A 24,867-nucleotide genomic window follows, 5' to 3' on the forward strand; every position below is an offset into this window, starting at 1 on the left:
AGTATGACCAACCTCAGTCAGGTTTTACCAAAATCTCTGAAAATTCCTGATACTTCTGGGAAGCATTTCTATTATGACCATTACACTTACACTCGTACAGACTCACTGATATCTGTGAAATGTCAATAGTTGAAACTGATTGACACAGCATAATAATTTTGCATAAAATTGCCTTGTATGGGGACTAAAGGAAGTTATTTATCATTGCAAATATAAAACATGTTTTAATTATTTTAATAGTTGATCAATAAAATATAACTGATCATTATTTTTCAAAGTCATGTTACCTGTTTTTCCACCTTGACTACACGCCCTAGCATGCTAAGATCATCAGCTGTTTCATTCTCTACAGTATTCTTCTCTCGACTTTTTTTATCAGGGGCAATTTGTCCTCTTCCAAGAATTTGGTCAACCCTGCAAGACAGTTAAATACACAAATATGCATCCCCACTTCAACAGGTTATATTTTCATTTTCATCTTCAAGTATACTCAAGGTTCCCTGGAATCCTTATATTAACATAGAATTATATTTTGATTATCGAGCAATTGTATTATTTTTATTTTAAATAATGTCTCTGACCATAATTGAGATACTCTGATTCTGCTGTGTGCAATTATCCAACTTGTGAGAAAGATAGTTTGAAAAAGGCGTAGGGGTGGCCTTACAATCAGCTTGCCATCTGCCAAAGCTCAGTGACAACTGTTGAGCATATGCACACTTATTAGCAGATATTATTATTATTATTATTATTATTATTATTATTATTATTAACCTTTATTTATACAACACTTTTAGTTAGACTGAGGAATCAACTCCTTTTGTATCTAATTTTTAATTTCAGGCGCAAATGAAATTATAGTTGGGAAGACTACAGCCTGCAAAAGCTGACGGAAAATAAATGCTAAACGAGACTTAAAAGTATTAAAAGATATGGCCACACTAAAGACCAAGGTAATTCATAGTGAGGGATTCTTTTGTGGGAAGTTATTTTCCTTACCGTGATTGTAGACTTTTAATTCTGCACAGCATATCCAGATGACCTGCTGAATATTGTTCAATTACATCTTTGACATCATAGGGACGCAACGTTTCTTTAAACTTCCTTTTGGCAACATGAAATTTCATGATTCTGCAGAAGAAATATTAATAGTTGTATAACTTTATCTGTATGACTTTATATAGTAAAATAAGGCCATGATGATCACATCAATCAAAATAAGAACAATCAACAACCTTAAATTGTAAAGAGGATTCCATTTTCTTTCCATTTGTTGGTGACTCTGCTGGAAATTAGCTATGCTTAAGATGCCTTCTGCATTATAATATCAACCTTATTACCATAAATGAATGTATGAATTGTTTAAAAAACATAGCTGTCTTGAAGAGTGAATACATTCCATAGGCTGAAAAATAATGTGTGGTTTTATAAAAATTAAAAGCCAGATTCTGTTTTTAGTGATGTCAACAAAGGATTAAATTTCACATTTATAAACAAAATATAGCATAATGTTATCAATGAAACTACAGTGTGTCATTAGTTTCCACTGTCTTTTGTTTCTAGGACCCCAGTGGATACCAAAATCTGTTGATGTTCAAGTCCCCTTATATACAATGCCATAGTATAATGGTATCCTTTAAATAAAATGGCAAAATCAAGGTTTGCTTTTTGGCTTTTTTAAAAAAATATATTTTTAAGCTGTGGATGGCTGAATCCATGGATGCAGAATCTGTGAATATGAAGGGCCAATTGTATATGCAGTGACAGCAGCCTTGTATGTGTCAGTGCTATAATTATGTCTGAATAGCTGATGTCATTATTTTAAAGCATCAAAGGGTTTTACGGGGAAAAGTGTTTCACCTTGCTTGGTCCTTTTTAATAATAATAATAATAATAATAATAATAATAATAATAATAATAATAATAATAATATTTATTTATAACCTGCCTCTCTCTGTGTTGGATCAGATTTTTCTCTGTAATATGTTCTCCCAGTGAGTTTAACTTAGGGCAATGATGTACAGTATGATCCCCATATCAGAACATATCAGAATATGTTCCCAAACTTAGCATGGATATGGGAAACTGCAGATAACAGCAAACCCAATTGAAACTGAAGTTCTGGCTGAACTTAGCAATAGCAATAGCAAGTACATTTCTATACTGCTTATCAATGCACTTAAGCACTCCCTAAGCAGTTTATAATGTGTAAGCTAATTGCCCACAAGAAGCTGGGTACTCATTTTAGCGACCTCAGAAGGATGCAAGCCTGAGTCAAGCTTGAGCCCATGGCTGGTATTGAACTCGCAACCTTGCGGTTTGTGAGTGAGTGGCTGCACTACAGGCATTTAACTATTGTGCCACCACCGCTTAGAGCAGAAGCATACCATAGAATTGTATTGAGTGATATAGAAAATGCCCTGAGAGGACTTCTTTTTTGTTTTTTGGACATGGGTAAGTGAAACTGCAGTTACTGGTCCCATGGATACAAGGTGGGGCAGGGGGGGGGGTCGTACTGTGTAGGGGAAAGATCTGTGGTGTAGAAGATGGTGGACTGGGGTCAAGCCACTTTATATAGCAATCACAGCCTTCACTTTAGATATGATTGAGGGACACCTGCATTAGAATATACATCTATCATTTCCACATAGTTTAGACCTATCTTTTTCATCTTCCATAAAGATGCTTAAATACTCACTTTGAAAGAGGATTTTTAATTGGTGCATTCAGTTTGTTGGCCATTAATTATTAATCCATTATGCACACATGTTATTTGTTTAGACCAACAGCTCTTTCATTTAGTTGCTTTTAGTGACTGCTGATTTGAAGCCAATCCCAGAATGCAATCCCTCAAAGATAATCCTAGAATACGATCACAGCTCCCACTCATTCAAATAACAGTTGCTATATCTTATCAATTTGGAAGGGTATACTGTACTCTCTGAATCAATTTAATCATGATGAAATGAGACTAAGAGAGGAAATTGGTTACAAAATATGTTGTTTTCTTTGCTCAGTACTTAGTGAGGTTCAGTTGCTAAAAAGTTATTATATTATGCTAAAGCATTTCCCATTATAATTTGATAAGAATCTGTATACAGTGGAATTAACAAGTCCGTTTTTTATATTGTTTAATAATACTCTAAGTAGAATTACATAAAAATTGTAATTTACATTATTTTAAGCGTGGCGTGATGATTCAACAGTATTTTTTGTATACAGATAAAATCTGTTCTGAGTTAATTAGCATGATCTAGTAAAACATAGGAGCTTTCAAGTACCATTGTTTGTCACAGGAAACTTAACAAAATGTTTAGATTTCTGCCAGTAAAAAAACTTGTGCTTTGCTTAGCTTGAAATGTGCCTTAAATATTAATCTTCTCATAGCATTTAGTTTATTTGCTTTGCTTCATAGTTAAATAATGGTTGCTTGATATGGATAAATCCAGATCTCTCTGATGTAATACATAGCATAGAATTTAGTTCACAGGATCTAGGAACAGAAAATTTAAACTAGAAAAAAAAATACACCCCTGCTATTATCATTATATATCTATACTGTTTACAGGCTGATTTTCACTTAGTTCAGCAGCTGCTCTTGAATGGGATATAGTCAAGTATGTCAAAAGATTGCAAGGAAAGTATTACAATTAAAGGTAATCTGGACTTCATTAAAAATTAGGTCATTTTTCTCATTCAACATAAATGGGAATTTTGGAGAATGAGAGCTACATTATTTATCACATGCAGATTTGATAGGAGTAGTTGTAGTCTCAATTATAATTGTAAGTTAAAAATGATATCTGATTTACAATTGTACATTTGTACAAACTACTTGCAAGCCAGTTGATTTAGAAATAAATATACAGTATTTATGTACTCAAGTTACTGAAAGAATAGATTTTGTAACAAATCATTTTATCTATATTATCCTTGTTTCCAAGATAGTGCTACTGCCAGTCTTGAAAACTAAATTAATTTGTTCCTAACTTTTCCACAAGGGGGCAAAATATACTCTTTTTTCATAAATTCTATCATTTCCCACCTTACCTACAGAAGTTGAAAGTTGCTGACTTCTCTGACTAAAAAAGCTTAATGTGAATTGATCCTCTGATTGAGGAAAATTTACTGCTTCACAGTGTAATACTATGCATGTCTACTCAGAAGTAAATCCTGCTTAGCACCCTTACCTGGGAATAAGTTCCATTGAATTCAGTGAATCTTGCTTCTGGTAGACATGCATGGGATTGCAAATCTCAAAAGGCAGCAGTGATGTAAAAGCCTTTTTTTTAAAAAAAACAGAAGATGTAACACCCAAACACCTCTTTTTGGAGTATTTATTTCCTTTTATTCAACACCAAATTGTTATACCAAGTATGCTGTGAAATATATTATAGGTACTTCTCAGCCAAAATGCAAGCCACTGTAGGATGACATCAATGTAGGAACATCATAATACAGGGAGAATACAAATTCTGCCTCCTTCAAATTTCACATATCACCAAGATGGTAGATGTTTCTCTTATCCAAAACACACTGCAAAATAATCCAGTTTGAGACCATTTTAACTGCCTTGGCTAAGTGCTAGAGAATCCTGGGAATTGTAGTTTATTGTGGCACCAGAGCTCTCTGACAGAGAAGGCTAAATATCTCATAAACTACAGTTCCCAGAATTACCAAGCACTGAGCCAGCGCAGTTAAAACTGTTTCAAACTGGCTTATTTCTACAGTGTGTTTTGAACCTATGTCACACAACAGATTACATGTATACCTCAGTTAATGAAGTACATAGATTTATATTAACCCTTTAAAAATGTTTAAAATGCCTAAAGTACCAAAAACAAAACAAAAACTGGGGAGCAATGGAATCCACAGAAGAAACAGGAGATACATCTCAAGATGCTCAAAAGATGGCTTTATTTGTAGAAAAGCCTTGACATATTTCAGCCTGTGTGCAATCTTAATGCATTCTTCAGGAGGTTATTTAGAATTTTCTCATATTCGGGTTTAAGTTTTTGGCTTCCATTCCATATCCCCTTCCCAGTACAAAGTTAGTTCAAATGCATCATGAACTTTCCTATTCCTGCATTCCATTGTTGTTGTGGCTGCCTTTAGTGTAGTGGAGCTCTGATGGCAGAAATGAGGCTGTTCTCATGCCGAGGCATTTTCTCTGAGCCAGAGGCAATTTCCCCTCAAAATCCCAAATCACTCATTCATTCTGCCTTGATATTCTAGTTTTTCAGTTATACTGGAATCCATATTATACAAACCACAACCTTTAATTTGTATCTTTACAAATGGCACTTCTGTCAGTGAGTGGAGACCAAGTACCGTATATCATCATGTATACATATGCACTGTAGGTGTAATTATGTTATAAGCATCTGCTGAATTGTAGGCAAAATGGAAAGAATTGGCCAAAAGACTTCTTCATCTAATCTACCAGAAGATTGTAGCATTTCCTAGAAGTAGCTGGGCACAGACACAGTCCAGGTATATTGTGATGGTATTTGCTTGTTTAATATTTTCAATTTACCTGATAGCTCGGATAACGGTTTTAAGTGCTGGAGTGAGATCTTCCACTGATACATCACACTGGCATCCTCTTTCATCATATATATCATCTGTACCAAGGCTGGGATCAGCTGCAACAAAGAAATTCCATATAACTAATACATATATCTCTATAAGATGCAGATGTGTTTCCTAAATTTAATATTATTAATTGATCAATACAGTTAAATGCAGATTAAATGACACATTTTAACGATCAGTAAAACACTTCAGTGCTGGGTCATGGCAAATAGTGTCTTTCTGGATTTAAGCACAAAATGCCTCTCCAGATACCCTAGCTAGCAGAGCTAATGGAAAGAATGCAGGGTAGCAATCCAGCAACATCTGGAAGACTGCATTTTGTGCACTCCTGATTTTAGCCAATAATTTTAAGATTAGAGATCTTTCTGTGGTAAAAGGAGGAAATACAATAATTGTTTACTTTAACATTCCACTCAAGGTACTAGATCAGTTCAGTCACTCCATTCTCAGTGCCAAATTGCACATTTGGTGGCAGGCTATTTTAATACATGCATTCTGACTTTTTATACAAAGCGATTTCAAGCAGAGTTGCAGCACACAGGTAGGGATATTGAACTTCAATAATGTGTGGGACCACATAGATTCTACATTCATCTCAGATACAGTTCCACTGACTTTGATAAATGTATACTGCATGGCTAAACAGTGAAACAGCAAGGGGAAAACTGCTTGTTGCAGATAATGCATATAACATAGCCCCAAATGTTTTGTTTTTAAAGAAAAGGCTGCAATTTTGATTTCGTATCTACTATTTCTTGAATCTTTGCACATACACAATCTAAACCCTACTAGTTAGTGATCTGTCTATGACAAAGAAACTGAAATAAGTTCCTCCAGATGCAGAGTGTAGCCTGCTGAATACCTAAGGCCAGATACTAATTTGGAAAGAGCCATAGTTGTCATGCAGTCCATGAAGTCCTGAGCCTCTTGACAAGGTAGCCTTGGCACATATGTCAATCTTTTCCAGTATAGTCAGCTATAATGCATATGTAATGCAGGTTGGGTTCCATACCTTGATGCCACATGCATGGCACCAGAGTAATCTTTATTAATTTTATGCAAATTATTTGTTGCAGGCTTCAACTTAATCAAAAGTTGAACACCACAACCCAAGCATTTAAATTAATGAAAATGAATGATGCAAGCATACTGGTTATTACTGTATATGTAGTTCCTTGAAGCATATAGTGGAAAGGTACAATTTAAAATCATAACTGAAGCCCATGAATAATGATGTGTTTTCTAGGTGCATCATATTTCTATATCTGGTTAATTTTTCCAGTAGTAGTATATTCACTATTATGTCTTCTGTATATCATGCTAAAGGTAGCCTAATTTAAATGGACAACTGGGGGGGGGGGGATCTTCCAACCCCAGGGGCAGCATTTCCTGAGCATGTAAAAATTTCTTCTTCTTCCTTTGTTTCTCCTTCAAAATGCTGCCTAGAAGCAAGACTGCATCATTTCCTGTCATAATTTTGTAAGAGAAACAGAAGGGAAAGAAGGTATTTGACAGAAGATGAGGGATCTCGGGATGTTGTACAGGATTGAGGGACATGTTTGCATGTATTCAGAAGGGCTTTGGTTGCAGTTTCTGGTCCATTTTTATCTGAAAATTGTACTGATTTTTAAAAAAATGGGGCAGGGGGCTGGGGCACTAGTGGGGGGCCTTCAGTGCCTGAAAATGTGTGGTCCAGGGGCCACATGTGGTTTTGGGTGGTACTTTATCCATCCCAAATCCAAATTATATTCTCAGCTGTCCTCCTAAATCCAATTCTGTTCATTTTCATTAGTATGTCATAAAAAATTATGAGAATTGATAGTGATATAAAAATAGCAGAAGAGAATGCAGTTTCTAGACGTTAACATACACATTTTTAAAGGATGCAATTGAATGAGACAAGCTCTCCAGTTTTGCATTGTAACGAAAGAGCTGTTTTGAAATGGTGTGGAAAGTTCTGTGAATGACAATAGGTTTCTGTAGCTTTCCAAGTAGTTTATGCTCAGACATTTATATGGAAGGAAAGAAAATTATTTCACAATAATTGCAAAACTAGAGTGGTATGCAGATATTTATGCCATGAAAACTATTTAATATCTCCACAACTACTATGAAGATGCTTGCATTATATCAGAAACGTAATAACTAATGTAATGGATCCTGTGGGGAAAAACAAACTATTTGATTTATATGGAAGAGTTCAGCAATTTTCTCACTTGAAATACAGATGTGGTTCAGTTATATTTGTGACAGAGGTTTGTTTTTAATATTATACGGACATTCAACAGAATTCAACAGAACAGAAACATTTTTATCATCCTGTTTGCTTATTTTGGGAGAACTGCCAGAGGCTGGTGCTAATCACGCATTGATCAAGGTCTACTTCTGTTTCACTGATCAAGAGCTAAACGTCTCATTCCTGTCTCAATTCTATTGATGTACTAAAAGAATGACCAAAGTAAAACATGCTCATCAACATACATCTCTTAGGAGAAAAGGTACAACAATGTGCCGGATGATCACTCTGCAAGCCCTGTTTCCCAAGGAGCCACTAATTACTGTCAGAAATATTTCCTACTGTCAGAAGTAATTACAGAACAGAATAGCCTGGGACTAGCTTCCATCAATGGCTTCCGTGTCAGCCAGACAGTGAATCCACTAAGGTTTTACCAGACCCAGGCAGTGAATCCACTCTAGTGAATGTTTTAAGGAGCTATCCAACATGTTGAGCCTATTTCGGAGATAGGGTTCAGAATCTTAAAAGCACAGTGGGCCCTTGGTATCTTCTGGAGTTTGGTTCCAGGATGCTCCTATGGATACCAAAATCTGTGGATGCTCAAATCCCATTATTTACACTGGGGTGGCAAAATGGTAAAATCAAGGTTAACTTTTTTAAAATATATATTTTCAAGACATGGATGCTTGAATCCGTGGTTAAAAAATCAGTGGACATGGAGGGCTGACTATAGACCAAACCCTCGATTCACTGTTCCACTTACACTGAGATTGCCTGTTGCAAGGATGGATTATCTATCTATCTATCTATCTATCTATCTATCTATCTATCTATCTATCTATCTATCCATTCATCTAGTTATCTATATTGATTTATCTGTTCATTTATCTGTCTTACCAGATTTTTGTCAAATGATGAGCTTCCTAAAGACAAAACTTGCCATTTCCTTACAAAGGGATGATTTAAATGTCTCTATGTAAAAAAATAAGTGCCTTTTACAGATAGTAAATATTAGATGACACACTTCCTCCCATCTCTGCAGTTGCCTTACAGAATTACGGAATCACAGAATTATCATGTAGGAAGGGAGCCACAAGGTTAGCAACTCCAACATCCACCAGTGCAGGAAATACATAGCTAAAGCATCCATGAGAGATGACTATCACACTTCTGTCACTTATAAAGATAATGATAATAAAGAGAAGTACATAAATAAAGAGAAATACACCATCTAATGAGCTAATCAATTCTGTCCTTTACTTTCAGGAATGTCTTATTGAATGTTCAGTCAGAATCTCATAATTTGAAACCACTGAATTGAGTTCTACCTTCTGGAGGATCAACAAGTTTGATTCATCTTGTGGTCTCTTCCAACTCTATGATTCTATATATTTCTTTGATTCCATCTGACAGCACTTCAGATATCTGAAGCTATCACCTCTCAGTCTTCTCTAAGCTAAACATACTGAATTCTCTTTGTTTTGATAGCCTTTACTCTTTGAGTCATCCTTCTTCTGGACTCCTTCCAGCTTGTCAGTATCCTGTTTAAATTACAATGCCAAGTTCGTCCTGATACAGGTAATGCACAAAAACATCTACTAGATTAGTTGGGGTTTCTGGAATCAATTGATGGGTATGAAGACAGATTTGTGCACTGTAGAGCAATGACTTGCATATTAGTTGAAACTAACTGTATTGTAGAAAGTATTCCAAAGGTTCACAAGCAGAAAAGGAATTAGCAGGATTGTACCCATCTCATTTTCATTTATTTTATAAAAGCATTCCTCTTGTATAGAAAGACTCCATTTGTCTGCTGGGGCATCCCTCTCTGGGTTGCTTTCTTCTTCCTTGATATATTTTAAGTGACAGAGCCCCTTCGTGATGGAACATTACATATGCTCATGCATCTCATTGGGATGTCATTGGGATGTCACAGGAGTCTAGAGTTCTTTATGGTTCTGTGTAGTACCTTAATTTTGTAGAGCTGAAAGGCTTTTGTTGGAAGCTTTGATTTTGCTCACATTTGAAAATAACAGCTGGGTATTGTTCAGTGTGTCATGGCATGTGAGATCTAGCTAATCCATTTCACAACATTTTGGTGCTATCTGGTGAACCATGTTAGGAAAAAGCATCAATGTCCATAGAAATGTTCAATATAGCACATCAATATTTGGAGAGTGAATGGAGATCAGCCACTCTGCCTGTTATTGGAATGTGAAGGGGGAAGGACGTAGCCAAGAGGGGGGTTCTTGGGGTCCGGACCCCCCCTTCCATTAGAAAAATGAATGGTGTGTGCTGCTGCGCCACCGCACCCAAGCCCCATTATAATGGTGGCACTTAGTCTGGACCCCCCCCCCCCCCTTCCTAAAATCCTAGCTACGTCCCTGGGAAGTTGTGGAAGTTAATACGTATGTACACAATTTCCAGTTATACAAGTTTATGCAAAAACAATAAAAATGCTTGCAAGAAAGGATAGCCTAAATAAACTAAATAATAAATAAAATGTGGGTGCCTCTACTTTTGAATGTGCATTTGGTAAGGATGTGGGAGAAGGCTTTCTCTTTGGCTGCTACACACTGTGGAACATCCTTCCACAGGGGATCTGGTTGGTTCCCTCCCTGCTCTTTTTCCAGTGGCAAGTGAAGACCTTCTTGTTTAGGCAGGGTTTTGAAATATGAATTGTTTTAATAGCAGTATTCATTTTAAATAAATTTTAACTGTTTTAATCATGGTTTTAATACCATTGGCATTTCATTCTTTTTTAACTTTTGTAGAATAGAATATTTCATGTAATATTGTTTTATATTTTTGTAAGCACCTTGGATACCATCTTGGGAGAAAGGTGGGGCATAAATTCAATCAATCAATCAAAACATCTCTTGGTTGGTTTTATATGTTAACTAAAATTCATAAATTGAACAAACCAATGTCCCATTGCGTCTGGGAACAGTACAGTTATGGAAAGGATCTCACCATATATTTATCCACAGCTATATGCTCTGGTACAAAATCTTCCATCATGTTTATTAAAGACACTAAAGATTTTTTAAAAATAAAAATAGAAGTGTTGAACCAACACTATATATTTAGTAATGACACCATACTACTAACATTTGATTATACTTTTTTCTTTTTTAAAAAACAAAATTTTTATTTAACAAATACACGAATATACATGAAATGAAAAAGAAAGAAAAGAAAAAAAACATTTATAATCAGCTTATCTTCATCTTAGATATCTCATAACCTAAACAAAACCCTAATCCCTTATCATATCTTGTACTTCTATTTCAATAGTTTATATTCCATATACAATTTTTGTACATTTTTTTAAGTAAAAAAGAGATAAAAAAGGGAAAGAGGGAAAAAGAAAAACCAAACCAAGCAAGAAAAACAGAGGCATAAAACAAGAATAAAAAGAAGCCATCACATAACAAAAATAAGTAAATAAATAAACGTGTCAACAAAACAGAGCAAACCATAGTGGAAAAAAGAAAAGAAGAAACTAAAACAAAACGGAACAATACAAAACAAAGCAAAAACAAAATAATTAATTGGACTTCCATCTTTCACAATATTTTAGTCTTTATAAATCTTTCTGTGATCTTCTCTTTTAATTAGTTCTTCTACCCTATGTTATATTATATTATTGGATCTTCCTCCTTGTATTTTGTTCTCAAATCCATACTATATGTGAACTGTTCTACCAACCTATGGCCTGTTACAGACTGCCAAAATAAAGCTGCTTCGGGTCTCTTTGGAGGTATGCTATTTAAATGATGCATGGGTCCTAAGAGTCCGGAGGTCGCGCCAAAGCCACACTCCATTCCTAAGCACTCGAGTGTAGCTTTGGTGCAGCTTCCGGATTCTTAGGATGCAGGCATCATTTAAACAGCATACCTCCAAACAGACCCGAAGCAGCTTTATTTTGGCAGTCTGTAACAGGCCTATATCTCTTTAAATGTCCTTTACTGACTACTTTTCTATTTGATTTGCTTTACCAGTCTGTATTCAATTTTTTTCTCCTATGTAGCCTATTTACATTATGGTCTATAATTTAGCTGCTTTCGACCAACTCTTTTCTTAATTTTCATTTTCCATAGCCAGGATAGCTATTTCTCCCATTGCTCTTTTTAAAAAAATTATTACTTTATTCCAATCTTTGTAAAAGTTTTCCAGTATATTATCTTTCAATAACTGAGTTAATTTATCTGCTTCCATAATATCATATATTTTCCAGATCCAATTTTCTTTTGTAGGTCTTAATTCTTTCTTCCAGTTTTGAGCAAAAACAGTTCTGGCTGAGGTTAGCAGATAAATTAGTATTTTCCCATAATCCTTTTCTAAATCATCCTCTAATACCCCTAATAGAAAAATTTCTGGTTCTGACTCTAATTTTATACCTAGCATTCCACTAACATTTGATTTTACAATATATTGATTATACCAATATACTAATAATGATGGCATTCAGACCATTACTGAATTCTTAAATTTCAGAACCAACAAAAGATCTTGTACAGAAATTATCACTACTACTGGTCCTCACATGTAGTAATTTTACTTTTACTTAAAAAAAAAACACACCCAAAACCTTCAAATGGCAATGGGCACACATATGGCTTCATCATATGCTACTTTGTTTGGGGTAAACTAAAGTAAACAATTTTATGGTAATCCAAATATAAACCAGTTTTAAGGAGACATCTTCACAATATGGGCTAGCAATAGAGAAAGTTTGGAATACTTTGCAAATTGCATCGGCTCTGTTTGTCCTACTATTAAATACACCGATAATGGTATCCCTTAGAGAGCCACAAATACCTTTCCTGGGTGTTCCTCTACATGTAAGAAATAACAAGATTGTTACAGATACATTTTGCTAACCAGCTAATGCTCATATATATTTGAACATGAATTCCTGTCATCCTGAACATAAAAAAACATCATATGTAGTTTGGCTGTCAGGGTTGTTCTTTTATGTATCAACAATGCTATTTGACAACAATGAATCTAGGAGCTAAAAATCACCTGCTTCTAAGGATATCCATCTTTTTAGCAAAACACACATCAGTATGCTATGTTCACTAGAGAATGTCTTCTCTACAAAAAAGACACAGTAAAAATGGAGACAGTGATGTAGCTTTTGGTAGCTGATCACTGTCCATCATACTCTCAATTACCACTGAGCAATCAAAGAAAGCTACCCTTTGCTAGCTAATCACCACGTCTTTCTAAAGCTATTAAATAAACCTCTTACTGGGGTTTTCTGTCCGCCACCAGTTCTAAAGAAACTGCTAATGATAACTGAAATAGAAATGTCAACTAAAACCCCTCTATCACATCACTATGAATCCAGGCACTGCATCACTTGTGCATACCTGCATGAAGCAACAACTTATAAAAGCAGAAGCACTGATAAATTTTATCATGTTAGACAAAACATGATGTATAATTTCACTAATTTTATATAAGTGGACCAGCATGGTTTAATGGTTTGAGCGTTGGACTATGTCTGGAAGACCAGTGTTCAAATCCCAGTTCAGCCATGGAAATCCACTGGGTGGCCTTGGGCAAGTTACACTCAGTCTCAGAAGAAGGCAAAGGCAAGAATAACGGCAACTTCCTTCTGAACAAATCTTGCCAAGAAAACCCTGTGATAGGTTCATCTTATGTGATTGAATGATACCAGCATGGATGCAACATACAATGTATGTGGAAAATGCCATTGATCTCTGCACAAGTTTCACGAACCATAAATCAACAATCACCACCTAAAGTCTGGGGCAAGTTGTTCGAAAACATTTTAATTCTGAGAGACACAGCTTTTTCAACATGGCTGTATTTCCAATAGACAAATTCTATGATCCAACTACCCCTGAGAAAAGATAAAACTTCTGCAGACTTGACAGCTTGATTCTGTATAGTCTCAGTTTAGAAAAGAACGCCACACATGCCTCTAGTTCTATCCTCTGAATAACAACAGCAGCAGCAACAGCACCAAGAACAACAACCATTTATTTGTATCCAACTCTTTTCCTAGAACTGGGAATTCCATACTTACACCCTGGAACATCCATAAGTGCCACTGGATATGGTTTATTATTCACAAACTAGTGAGCATCACTGAGGAGGGTAGAAGTCAAACCATCTAATTCTTTTTATTAGCACATATTTTCAATAATTTTATTAAATCAAGATCATTTTTATGGTATCCTTATCTTTATAATTCATGTGAAATTCCAGAAATAAACATGGTAATTAAATGTGTCATTGTAGATATCTTTTTAATTAATGAAATGAAATTGCTAATTTCTCAAGATGGTTAGTTAGCAAGTAAGTTGCACCTTCTCTTCAAGATGCCCTATTTATCTCCTGGAAAGGGCTAGAAAGATTAAATGGATGAATACAAATTAAACAGATTCCATTAGGAAAAACCACATATTCTAAATGGTCAGTTCAGAATATGTTCTGTTGTGGTTCATGAGCAACAAACACAAAATGAAAACATTTTATGAAGAAAAGCAAGACCTTCACAAAGATGCAACAAAATATGTAGTACTGTAGGATCATCTGGAGATACAACTAGAAGGAAGAATAAGAGATCTTCTTCCATTAAGACTTCCTCATTAACAAAGCTCATGTTTTTAGGCATTGTAACACTGGTTCCTCTTATACTTCAATACCCATCTGGTTCATTAGTGCAAGACGTTAACATGCCTCATCATGCATTCAACTCTTCTGTGGTGGACAACACAACTGAAGCTCCAGTCTAGTGTTCCCTTCTGACTGCCACCCTGAGTGGTCACCATAAATACGTCTTTTTCAGTCTGGGGACCATGCTGGAGGGACTTCACAGCTAAAGGCTTAGGGGCTGTGCAGACCAGCAGCTTGGGCCAGGTTGCGGGATGAGTTGGGGCATAGCGTCTACATGACACATGCGCCGCCTCTGTGCCCAGGCTGGTGTGATGCTGTGTGCTGCACCACATGGCGTGTAGCATCACAGTGCTCCCCTGGTGTTGCATCCGCATGATGCAGTGCTGAAGGAGCGCCGTAAAGCTGTGGCACTGCAGCTATTGTGACCTTTGCAGAGTGCAAAAAGGAGCTACTTTTTGTGCCCTTCAAAGGCCAGATCAGGCCACGGCATGTGATTGCCATGCCCCCAATCTGGCTGCACAGCCCTTTAGTCTCCTTGGGAATCCCTTTGATACGTACTTATCTTTCAGATTCTTGTGGAGATAAAGGTGTTTTATGCCTTGAAGATGGAACTGCTAGACAATGTGGTTCAGGTAACTGTCTGAATGATTTCTCTGTCAAGAACCCTACTCCCAAGTATGCCTTCAGTAGACCTTTTTGCTACCCTGCACAATGGGAGGTGTTACCACTCATACACCAGGAGATATTTCCCCCTCAGAGATCAGGTCATCTTGTGTATCTGTTTCTGCTGTTCATGTTGTTGTCCAGGCTAATTATCAAGCTATGCTGATACAAATTTGATGTTATTTTATTCTATTCTATTGGTGGCCTTGCTTTTGATCACTACTGGTGCTAGCTCTCTTTTTGCATTTGTTCACAGTAGGGTTCATCACTGAGATCTCAAGTCCCTCTGCATGGCTGTGTGATGGATCAGCCTACGTTACCACCATAGTTCAGTGACTCCTTCCTTCATGCACAAGGAAGTCTTAATGGCTGTTAATGAGGAAGTCTTAATGGAAGAGGCTCTGTTATTCCTGCTTCTAAGTGTATTTGCAAATGATCCTACCGTGCTACATATACTGTTGTATCTTTGTTAAGGACTTGACTTTTTTTATAAAACGTTTTCATTTTTGTGTTTGTTGCTCAATAACCTTCCTCTTCTTGGCTATTCAGATTGTTCATCTTTATTCACTTATTACACACACACAACCATTATTACCTCATGGTTCCTGTTTCTAGTCCTGTAATGGCTCACGTCAATGTTATTTAAGCCACGGATTAATATATCCCAATTTTAAAATTCAGATTTCTCATTGTCCTCTCCTCTGCCAGGTGGGAGACAGAATTGTCTTCACTTTTCCTATGCTGCTACAAGGATCATTTGTCCTGAAGTTACTTTCTTGTTCTTTCATGGTGTCACTTTAACTGAGATATAACATACTGTGTTGATCAGACTCCTTCATCTTTAGAAGTTATACATAATTCATTAGATGTTTACAGGACTGTAGGCAATTGATATCAATCACACATTGTCTCACCATTCGAATGTGCTCCCTTATTAGACACTTTTGGAATGCAGACATCATTTTTTGGGCTGTAGAAAAGGTAACTAACGATATGGAGAAGATTTTATTTAAAAAACAAAGTAGAGTGGATTTTGAAATTAAAATCCTTCCTGGAGGATTAAATGAAGAACTTGACCTCCTTCCACTTTTGTAAATTCACTCAGAACTTTTTCTAGACTGGTTGCAGAATTGATCCATGAAGGCCATCTTGTTCCCTGCTCTCCTGCTCTCTTTTTTCCTGACCACCTACCAACATTAAAACAAACCAACCCTTGAGCCTAGTTCATATGTTAAAATTCTGTCCAGCAAATAAAATGAGATTCTCGGCTCCAGAAATTTCTAGTTAGATTTGATACCAGTATGTATTAAGCAGTATGCAAAGATTAGAAGGATATATATTATGATGTATCAAATATGTATTATTATATAAAATATTCTGCTTTTAATTTTAAACATATTTATTTAGATGTTTTTATGTAGCCCCTGGAGGCAGCCATTGAAAAATATATAGATTGAAATGTGTTGGGCTTTTTTTCAAAGTAAAAACAGCCGTCCACTGAGCACTTGGAGATGTGTCTTCCCCCTTCCCTGTGGCTTACATTCTAACCATCTATTTTCCATTAAAGACTGAAGAAATGTCTCCCAGTCTCAACCCAGTCACTGTCCAAATGGGTTGTCAAAATACTTTCGATACTCTAGTTGAAGAGCCCCTCAAAACCTCTGAAGATGTTCTGCAACACTACATTACATCAGTTGTTGTACTGAGAGATATTTCCCTATTTATGTACAGCAGTCACAGGGTCTGAATCATCAGTGTTTATGTGATGTTATCGCTTAGACGCCAGAGCTAATTGGGGACTTTATCACACAGAGGCAAATAGGAGGCAAACTGGTTAAACCCTGTGCAGAAGCAGGATTTTAAAATCAGCAAAACACCTGCTTTTGTGGGTTGATTTTCAGACGCGTTTGCATCAATGAGAAATAACACATTTTTAATCCGAACACAAAGTCGACAAAACACACTCCTTTTTACTTTCGGGAAGTTCCCGAAAGTAAAACGAAAGGGGTTTGTCGACTTTGCATTTGGATTAATGTCACATTATTTCTCATTGACTCAAACATCGTCTAAAAAACGACCCACTTTTGTGGGTTATTTCTAATTTCTATCCAATTTAACCCTGAATGTCATGTGAAAAACAAATCGCTTTTGTAGTTTTCCACTTTAAATCCAGTTTATGCACGGGATTTGTCCTGTGTGATAAACTCCAGAGATACTAAGTTTATCTACTGTCTGCTCTTTTACCATGACCTGATCTGTCACTAGATGTAAGCTAGTTAATCACCTGTTTGTGTGAGACACACAAATAAGAATAGATTGTTTATCTGTAACTGGCTCTTGGAGTGGTTATCCATGCCCACAAACATCCTTCCTTCCTCTCCTCTTCCATTGTTGAAATCTTGGTGGACCGTGGAATAGGAAGGAATAGCTTTGGTTGGTGGGAGCATGTTCACTAGAGAGGACACTGTGGGGCCCATTTCTGTGAATACAAAGATGGCAACTCAAACCAAAGTTACTGGTAAGCAACCTGTTCATTCAAGAGAACCTCCGAACTGTGCACCTGATTTCACAAGAGAAATGCAGCTCCATCTAGCTTGATGATCTAAATGCAGAACAGTTTCCAATCCCTATCCAGATGAAGCTTCATTTTATTTTATTTTATCTATTTTAAAACAGCATCCAAATCCTTGTGCAGCCGAGTCACAGCATTTCTTGGATTCACAAGCAGCAAAGAGAGGTAGTGGCAACAGTACCAAAACTGTACATAGATTTACCTAGTAGCTTTACATTGATTTTAAAAACTAGGATGAATAGCACTGAATCCTGAGACACTGTGTAAGTGAAAGGCTCTGTAAAATGAAAGATAAATCATAATCTCAACTGTATAATTGCTCTCTACTCCTCAGAATACCAAGTGGCTGAGGTACTTCTGCAGTTATATCAAATGTGTCTGGGAGTAATTTTTTCAAAGGTTCAAGTTTAGCTCAGACAGTATAGCTCAGACAGATCACAGGATAATTCCCCAGGAACTTTAGGAAAATATTAATATGGATCTGTCTTTGGGGAAGACTGAGGAAATCGGTCCTTTATTGGTCAGCTATTGTTGAATTTAATGTTCTCACTAATAGGTTCAACTTTATTATCTGCTCCTTTTGCAATTTTTTTATTTGTTCATTTCCTTTCCAGCAAGACCTCCATTTTCTACAAAAAGACTTCTTTGAATGCTGACAGCTTCCCTGGTCTGTGGCCTACACAATGGATTAACACTGGAAGAAAATTTCATACCTGTGTTCCACATAAACCAAAGAGTAGTTCTGCTCATGAATAGAAAGGGAGTAAAGTTTGGAGCCTGCCCTTTAATGATAAGCTTCATTGAATATAGGGAGAGAGCCCAAATAATCTATGATGTATGCAAAGACACAGGTATATACTCCCAGCCTGTAAAAGCATCAGTAGGAGAAACATTGGAACTGTAACACAGTGTTTCTCAGATGTGTGTTTGGCTCCACACTGATGAAAGTCTTGGTTAAATCAGATGGTGACTACAATGAATAAGATATTTGACATTTTAAAAATCTTACTATCTGGCACTGGCTTAGGCTGTGAACTCTTCAAACGTAGAGAAGGTCGGAAGCGTGTTCGGTCATTGAAACTCCAGCTCTTTTGCACTTTTGTTGGGCTGCCCTCTGCAGTAATATCTGTACTTGGTGATCTCCTATCACCAGCAGATGCTTGTCTGTTCTTGATACTCTGTCCTCTTGGGCTAGCCATTCGTACCCGTTCTTTAAAGCTCAGCTTCTGACTGTGAAAGCAGAAGATGTATTTTACTTCATGATTAATTAATTCCAATACATTGTAATTTTTGTACCATGCTGCAAAGAAGTATATGTGTGTGTGTGCGCGTGTATATATGCACACACATACACATACATACATACATGCCCCAGTTGATAGAAATAGTGTCTCCCAAAGGTATGAATCTACAACATGTGTGAAGGGGTCTTCCTATTTGTTTTAAATCTTTATAGATCAGCTTCTTTGGCTGAAATGAATCGGGAGGTTATTCAGGGGAGGGAAATGTCATGCCAGTACTGGAATCGCCAACCAGATTGCTGGTTCCTGGACTGGCATAAAAGACTAAAGCTTTGTGTGCACACTCCAGGCTATAGATGGCTCTTAAGAAATACGTAGCTCACCTCTCTTTGGCAGTGATTTCCAAAATTAACTGTGGTGTGGTAACCCTTGACCCTAAAGTTTTGCATCTAAAGCAATCTGTCTCAAAAGGGAGTGATGTGCAGTTCTAACTGACTAATTTGGTTTCTAGTTAATGTAGAGTTAATGGCATTCATTTTCAGTGGTACAATAACTATATTTTGTTTACATCTTGTATTACAAAAAACTGAAAGAAAACTAAATAGAAAAGCTTATTAAATTACAAAGATTTGTTTTAAAATTTTAAATATAACTTTTTTCAAAATGCACAGCATAGGTCAGCACAATTCTAATAATCTGTATTGGAATAATATTTTTCAAGTGCTTTTATTTTTGCATGCTGTTTGTTAGCATAAAGCAGGCAAGATTAATAGTGTTATTCATGCATGTTGCCAAAACATGACACTTTTCAACACTTCACAAACAGTATTAGCAAACATTTCAAATCCCTTGTTAGTTACAACACTCAAGATCACACACACAGAGAATCTATCAACAAGCCTTAAAATAATTAACAGAATATACAGTAAGCATTATCACTGGGATGAATAGTTCATGGGAATGTGACATTACAGAGGGTGATTTTCTTGTAAGTGATTAGCTGCACAACCCCATAATGTGTTGGGATTGGGGGGAAAAAACAATAATTTTTTCCATGTGCTGATCTGTCATGTCATGTAGTTTGAGATTTCGGGTTTAAACAAAGATGCAAGCTGTTTATTTGTGGATTAGTGTCTCCTCTTGCTCACTTGCACTTTAAGGTTTTTAGGACTGGTAAATTGCAATTTGCCCACATCTTCATGTTTTCTGAAATTAACAGTTCATTAATAAACATTTATGCATTCCATTCGATAGAACACAAGTAATATTATCACATCATAGCACATCTAAACATATTTACTCAAAGGTACATTTTTCTGAATTATATGGGACTTAAACGTGTTTAAGATCACAGCCACAGTCCCTGTTCAATGAGTGAGACACAAACAGAGGTTTCCAATTACATAAGGAATTATTTTGGGAATAAACACTGTCATAGTACTCGTAAAGGTTTTCTAAATAGGCAAAAGAGCCTTCCTTAGTCAAAAAAGGTATTTGTGCTGCATGTGGAAGAATGTCTAAAACCTAACCCAGTTTATCAGTTCCTGCACTGAGGACGCAGCGTTCCTGAAGAAGCAAATCCTTTGGGGCCAGTAAGGCACATGTGGCAAAGATTATCTGCCTGTTGCTATAGCTGCTAATCAAGTTGAGGTCTTGTCTGTTCTGCTTATGTCATGGTCTTTGCATACTTAATGCAGCATGACAATAAAATATATTTTAAATGGCAATATATTCTGCAACTATCAAGAACCTGGAAAAATATTGTTCCACATGTCTAGCTGCCTAACAATTGCAATCTAAAAAGGAAATGTTTCTCTGCCTGATTAAAAAAATTACATAAAAATATAATTATATAAATATATAAAGAAATAAAAATAAATTTACATGAAACAATGAAATTATGAGAAACTAGTTAAGAAATTTCTAGATCATGAAATAAGTGTACATGCATCTTACTACATCTTATTCCAAACACAAGCATAGCTCAGGCAAGGAACCTGTACCAAATGCAGCAAAACAAGCACATGCTGGGCAACTTCTAAGGTCATGTTAAAAACTAGTAAAACCAAACTATTCAAAACATTGTACAAAAGTGTATTTTTATTGAGGCAGTCAGAAGAGTACCCTTTTCAGAATGATCTTAATGTGATCTTTCTTGACCACACAAAAGTGTGCATTTCTTGAAACAAGCATGAAATAGACCATGGAACTTAATACTTGCTATTTCTCAGGTGCTTTATTCAGTATATCTCTTCACCTTCCAGAATAATTTGAAAACATACTAATTCCCAGTCCTGTTCTGCAGAAACAAGGGCAATTCAGTTCTGTTGGTGAGACTGCTGTAAAGCAATATGTGTTCTAGCCAAATAAGTACAGTACTGTGATCAATCATACAAAACCAATAATCATTGATCTGTAATCACTTAGTCATATATCTCTAAGCACTGTATTTATTTGCCCTTGCTTCTTGTTTCAGCACTACACATCAAAAGATGGAATTTGTCAAATTATTACTGTTAATAATAATTTGAATTATATGCTTCTGTTCCCTCAAAATAGCACTCAAAGCTGCTTATAGTACTAGTATACATAATGTGTACATGCATACAGTTTTTGCTGATAGTTTAAATTTTTGCATTGCAATGCTATCATGTTGTGGTATGTGTTTCCCCTTTGTACTAAGATTTTTCTACCCCGAACTAAAAACTAATAACAAAACTGGACATTTCTTTCCGACATTAATCACAATATGATGAACTAAACTAAAACTAAAAGAATAAAGTTTTGCACAGTAATCTTGTTACGTATATCACATTTACAAATGGGAACAATTTTACTTTGTTGATATTACTATACAGTAGTTTATTTCTTCTATTCCAGGTAAAGGTGAAGGGAAAATTGGTACTAAGAGTCTGTGTATAAATGTATCCATGTCAAAGGTAGCATTGTATAAGCCAGGCTTCTGATTACTGAAAGGCTTGAAACTCCTGTTAGAGAAATCTGGAAGGAATCATGGATAAACACAGGGAATCAGGAGTCCCTGCCTTTGTAGCATTATACTGCTGTTTATCTTTCTTCCTGATCTTCCTTGTCTTAAACCTTTGAGCCAATCACATCTGCACCTTCTTCTCTGTTATTTATTTATTTATTGGATTTATATCCTGCCTTTCTCCCAAAATGGGATTCAGGGTAGTTTCCACAATCCCTTTCTGCACTTTTTTTCCAAGGAAGTGCCAGGATTCTCAGTTGCCAGGGCCAAACTAAAGAAAAGGCTAATTCATTGCCTTTTAAGTGTGTTGGTGGATAGGATCAGAATTAGGACCATGATCAATTGGAAAGATGATCTGCCTTTTGTAGTGATGACCAAATTCCTCCTCTTAAATTGCCATCTGGCCCAGGAAGAAAGTAGTAATTGACACTAATAGCAGTTTCATGGACAGGGTTATTGGGACTCTAGTACGAGCATTATCCTCTCCTGATTCAATGCCTCCATGACAATTTTTTTTTTAAAAAAACAAACAAACATTAAACACATACATTTGGAGTAAGGAAAGTGTGACCTGCACCTCCAGAACTCCCCACCAGTCCACCAAACCTCTCAACATGGTTTAAAACAAATTTCAGTGTGATTTTCTGGCAAAATTAAACCCCAAATTGTGCTCAAAGTACTCCCCAAATACATGCAAAACCTATCCCCGCTCCCTAACAGAATCCTCTATCCAATCAAATACATTTCCCCCCTCTGTTTTCTCTCCAAAATGTGACGGGAAATGACATGATATCACATCTACTCACTATTTTAGAGTAAACAGAGGGAAAATCGGGTGTTTGGGAGCATGGGGAAGGTGGGCCTGTGGATGTCAGGAGTGGAAAATTGGCACCTGTGCTGTTGTCCACTCCTGACACAAATGCATTATCTTGTTTTGTGCTTAGAGTCTGACTTACATGTTGCTAAATTTGATGTGATTAATAAATGAAACTTCTAGCTATCTTCTGACCTAAGCAATCCAGGACATACATACTGCAACTGAATTCTCAGAGTACAACAGAATGTCAGATGGAGTATGGATCCATCATTGAGGATCCAGAACTGGACACACATTGCTCCTCCTTTATTTGAAGCAATAAATGCTCTCCTCTCCCCTCCTTGCAACAGTTGGACCAACACAAGCCCAGGACATTCAGTTTTTGCATATGCTTAATAATGCTGGACTCCTTATTCATTCTCTCCATGTGCAGCCCCTGCACCACCACACCATAGGAACCAGTGGCTTCAGAATGAGACAGTGGTCATTGAAGGACATAGGCAGGTCTTCGGATAAGGTGCAGCTAGCAGCAGAACATGGCTGGCCAACATTCATAAGAGCTCAGATGGCTTTTTGGGAAACCCACAGTTCTCTTTTCTACTCTGTCCAAGGTTCTGACATACCACTATGTCTAAGTCTAATCTTGCTGTGACTCTCTTTTACTCTTCTATACCTTCACTTATACTGTCTTGCCAGTCAAGGCCACTGTTGCAGGCAGTGAGCAAAAAGCGTGGTTAGAATAGATCAGTCATTACTTATACATTGGTCCCTTGGTATCCCCTGGGATTTGGCTCCAGGACCCCCCCATTGGATACCAAAATCTGTGGATGCTCATGTCCCATTAAATACAATGGCATAATAAAATTGTATCTCTTATGTAAAATGGCAGAATCGAGGCTTACTTTTTCTTATTTATATTTTTGGAGTATTTTTAATCTGTGGAAGATTGAACCTGTGGATAACAAATATGTGGATATGCAGGGAAAACTAGATTAATGTATAACTTCTGCATTATTAACTTCAGAGAAGGCCTCATTATATGAGCTGAGGCAAGTGCCTGCCACAGAGGGAGTTTCCTTCATGACAGTGTCCCACATGTGGAATACTCATCTGGTACCTGCCTTTTACCAGCAGGCAAATCCTCACCTTTATAGATATTATTCTTATATGTTGTAGTGCTTATATGTTGTGTAGCTTTTAACTTCTTATAGCTTTGTATTCGCATTTTAATCATTGTATTGGGGGGGGGGGGAGGACTGCCCCCAGAACTATTGTTTAAAGGCAGAATAAAACCAATTAAATAAATAATAACAAAGTGAGGAAGTGTGTAGAGGACATAAGCCCAATTCTATAAATTGGACAGATGGGAAGTAATGTATGCCTGTGCTAGACAGTTGTTCAGCTAGACACAACAGTTGGAAATAGACATTAATAAAGACAAGAGGCTGCGTGGATTGCGTATGTAATTTTAGAGTTGGGAGAGAGGTCTACATCCAAATTATCCTTTGCTATGAGTGGCTCAAATATATGTTATGGTTATTAAAGGAATGCCGGTGAAAACAGCCATCCTTAATGAGCCCGGACAGAACTATCACTGTGCTTCTTTATGTGGTTCAAGCAGTTTTCATCAGCCAGGGTCAAGACTCACTTCACAGCAGAGGTGTTCACAGGGAGCCAAATCCAGCAAATGATTACTCATATTCTGTCCAGTGGGGGCTAGTGTTTCCATGTCACTGGGGCAGGAAACTGATTCTGGATTTTAATCGGAATGTCAAGAGAGCTTTCGAGTATGATGGACCTATTTGAGAGAGAAGGTTCAGTGTTTTAGATAGTTCATTTAAAGCAAGCTAAAACCTGGAATGGATTCAGTACCCCAATAACAGGAAAACTACCAGCCACCACTGGTTTTGGCCAGCAATATTATATGCATAACACAGCTTGCAGACCCCCCTCTCTGTTTGTGTGTAATTTTTTGAAGTACAGAACAAGCTTGAACAGCTTCTATAGATATGCTTAAAGGCAGATAAATTATCCTTCATTGTTCCACATATTAACAAGGATGTCGCCAAAGAGCAGTACAGTAGATGCTCTTCCAAA

General features: G+C 36.6%; 1 protein-coding gene across 1 annotated transcript in view; it reads right to left on the reverse strand.

The window, feature by feature from the left end:
* LOC149311380 (potassium voltage-gated channel subfamily KQT member 5-like) overlaps positions 1–24,867 on the reverse strand; it is a 411,580-nt gene that overhangs the window by 3,874 nt on the left and 382,839 nt on the right. Inside the window, exons 10-13 of the mRNA XM_089530917.1 lie at positions 18,733–18,953; positions 5,537–5,645; positions 1,000–1,131; positions 288–414 (exon numbers count right to left, since the gene is read on the reverse strand). Coding sequence (XP_089387043.1) covers positions 288–414; positions 1,000–1,131; positions 5,537–5,645; positions 18,733–18,953 — 589 coding nt within the window. The remainder of the gene's footprint in view (positions 1–287; positions 415–999; positions 1,132–5,536; positions 5,646–18,732; positions 18,954–24,867) is intronic.

Source organism: Sceloporus occidentalis, unplaced genomic scaffold, assembly GCF_023333645.1.
Source record: "Sceloporus occidentalis isolate IW3139 unplaced genomic scaffold, rSceOcc1.0.p SCAF_6, whole genome shotgun sequence".
NCBI classification, from domain to species: Eukaryota; Metazoa; Chordata; class Lepidosauria; order Squamata; family Phrynosomatidae; genus Sceloporus; species Sceloporus occidentalis.